Source organism: Penaeus vannamei, chromosome 7 (genome assembly GCF_042767895.1).
Source record: "Penaeus vannamei isolate JL-2024 chromosome 7, ASM4276789v1, whole genome shotgun sequence".
NCBI classification, from domain to species: Eukaryota; Metazoa; Arthropoda; class Malacostraca; order Decapoda; family Penaeidae; genus Penaeus; species Penaeus vannamei.
The window spans coordinates 18,549,642-18,552,141 of NC_091555.1; the positions used below are offsets into that span (position 1 = coordinate 18,549,642).

General features: G+C 44.0%; 1 protein-coding gene across 3 annotated transcripts in view; it reads right to left on the reverse strand.

Annotated features, from left to right (window-relative positions):
* LOC113801883 (uncharacterized) overlaps window positions 1-1,088 on the reverse strand; it is a 13,063-nt gene extending 11,975 nt beyond the window's left edge. The window contains exon 1 of one of the 3 annotated variants that reach the window (XR_011398657.1): window positions 877-1,080. Coding sequence is in view for 1 of the 3 variants with exons in the window: in XM_027352299.2 (XP_027208100.2) it covers window positions 877-979 (103 nt within the window). In the remaining 2 variants the exon portion in view is untranslated. Of the gene's footprint in view, window positions 1-865 lie in introns of all 3 variants that reach the window. The other 2 variants (XM_027352299.2, XM_027352307.2) reach the window with 2 other exon arrangements.
* Window positions 1,089-2,500: the final 1,412 nt, after the last annotated feature.

Sequence of the window (2,500 nt, forward strand, 5' to 3'; positions counted from 1 at the left end):
ATATATATATATATATATATATATATATATATATATGTGTGTGTGTGTGTGTGTGTGTGTGTGTGTGTGTGTGTGTGTGTGTGTGTGTGTGTGTGTGCGTGTGGGTTTGGGTGTGCGTGTATGTATGTATGTATAAGTATATGTATTTGTGTGTGTATGTATTTAGATAGATAGATAGATAAACGCACTAAAAAAATGGCAGATACCCCCAGTGTTTAAAATGTATGATTTACGAGCCTTGCCGAAAAGATAGAGGAACAAGCGAGCCATATCAAAAGAAAAACACAGGCCACATGATGAGGCTGATCCGAGGGTGGCTGAGACAGGGGCCCCGTTGCAGCAGGAACAAACGTTCGCTGCCAAAGTAAGGTTGAACTTGGGTCTTGTTTACATAATTGCATAGAAGGCCGCCACTTCATAGGAGCTAAGTGAGAGAAGATGAGAAAAAGAGAGGGGGGAGAAGATGACAGAGAGAGAGAGAGAGAGATTGAAATAAATAAAGATCGAAAATGAGAAGGAGAAAGAAGAGAAGAAGAAAAATAAGAAGGAAAAAGATAGGAAGAACGCAAGAGAGATAAACAAGATAGAGATGAATGAGGAGACATACTGATAAAGAATTATGAAATATCGAGACAGGTTTCTTGAGAGACTTCTTGTCAGGTACATACGTGATCTGACAGGCCATGGGCTTTCCACAACATCGGGGGACAAAAGCACGTTGCTCCTTGAAATAAAATCTGATTTCTCATCAAGAGTGCCTGACGATAAAATCACAGAATCTTGTGACCCACAATGCGGTGCCCATAAGCCCCTTGATCTTAAATTACCCCCCAAGGAATATGTACTTATTTAAAAGGACACAAACCTCTAACTTACCTTGTGATTCCCGCGTGAGGTCCACCGTCGCCTCTGCTACACCGATGCCGGTTATAACACACAACACACCAAGGAGCATGGTAGCCTCTTTTAATGGATGCATTCAGTGCTATTGCGGTTATTTGTTATAATTCCGCTTCACTTTCACCCAACAAGGTCACCGAGACCACCCCCGCTCGGAGTGGCAACCGGGAGTCGACTGTCTCGCGTGTGCTGGCTTTGGGTGCAGGATGGGGTTGATGATGCCACTTGTAATTAGTGATCTCGTCATAATTGTTTGCTGGTTGGGTGACGTGCCAGGGCATAGTGCAGGCCGAGGGGGTGACCGGATTCGTGTGGGGTGGTGTTTGCGTTGGTTTGATGCCGCGGTTGCCCGTGTGTCTGGCTTGCTGTGTGGGTTTTGTATCAATGTGTTTGTAACTACATCTCGTCACAAGTAGCAGATGGCAACACTCGGTGGATGGAGGCAGAGAAAGAGGGAGAGCGACAGATAAGGGAGATAGAGAGTGGGAGAGAAAATCCACAGGTGGATATTTAGTAACACGAAAAAAAGCCAAGTAGTTTCCCAATGGATTTATACGTTTAATCTTTACATAGCTTTTAATCAAGTACTCATTTCTTTGCAGTAGAATTGATTAACGCGATATATTTAATTTTCTGTGTTCTTCCACTGTATCTAATGCGTGAAGTGGATAGACTTAGCCTTTGTGAGAGTGCAACTTCGGAATCAAAACAGATCTGCTCTTTGCATTAGCTTGTCTCTTTGTAAGTGCCATTTATATCAGTAGTTTATAAACTATTACGCAATTCACTTGACATTTCCAACAAATATCTGTAAGATAGACGCACTCTGTGCCGTTCATCAAAATCACGGTCAAAAAATGAAAATAAAGACAGAAATGCTGAAATAAAAATAAAACATGATTTTAAGTATCGGCGGCGTGCAGTGCTGACCTCACGGGAGGGGGAGTGGCGAGGCAGGGGAGGGAGGCATGGAGTGCATGAGGAGCAGCGCAGGGCAGGGGGGCGTGGCAGGGCAAGGGAGGGCCAGGCGGAGGAGGGGCGGGGGCACAAGTCCACGTCACGATGCGTCACAGACAAGGATGGAGTGGAGGTTCTATCGCGATGCAGGCGGTGGCGGCTCAGTCTGCCCGCAGGCCGGCGGCCCACAGATGGCGGTGCGGCTGAAGGTGCGCTCGGCGGGCGGTGGAACTGTTGTGTGTGTGTGTGCGTATGTGTGTCAGTGTGTGTGTGTGTGTGTGTGTGTTCGTGTGTGTGCATGCGCGCGTGTGTGTGTGCGTGTGCGTGCGTGTGTGTGTGAAAATACAAGCATCTGATTTTTTGTCAGGCAGATCCCCCCATTCTTCGGAACCACTGATGATGATATCAGTAATGGTAATAGTAATTATAATGATGTTAATAAAACAAAATAATAAAGATAATAATAACAACAAAAAAACAAATAAGGATAATGATAGTATTGGTGATACTGATAATGAAAATAATAATGATAACCACAACAACAACAAAAACAGCAACAACATCAGATATAAGGATAATAATGGTAATGGTAATAGATAATGGTAATGATAATACGAATAGTAATGGTAATAATAAAGGTAAT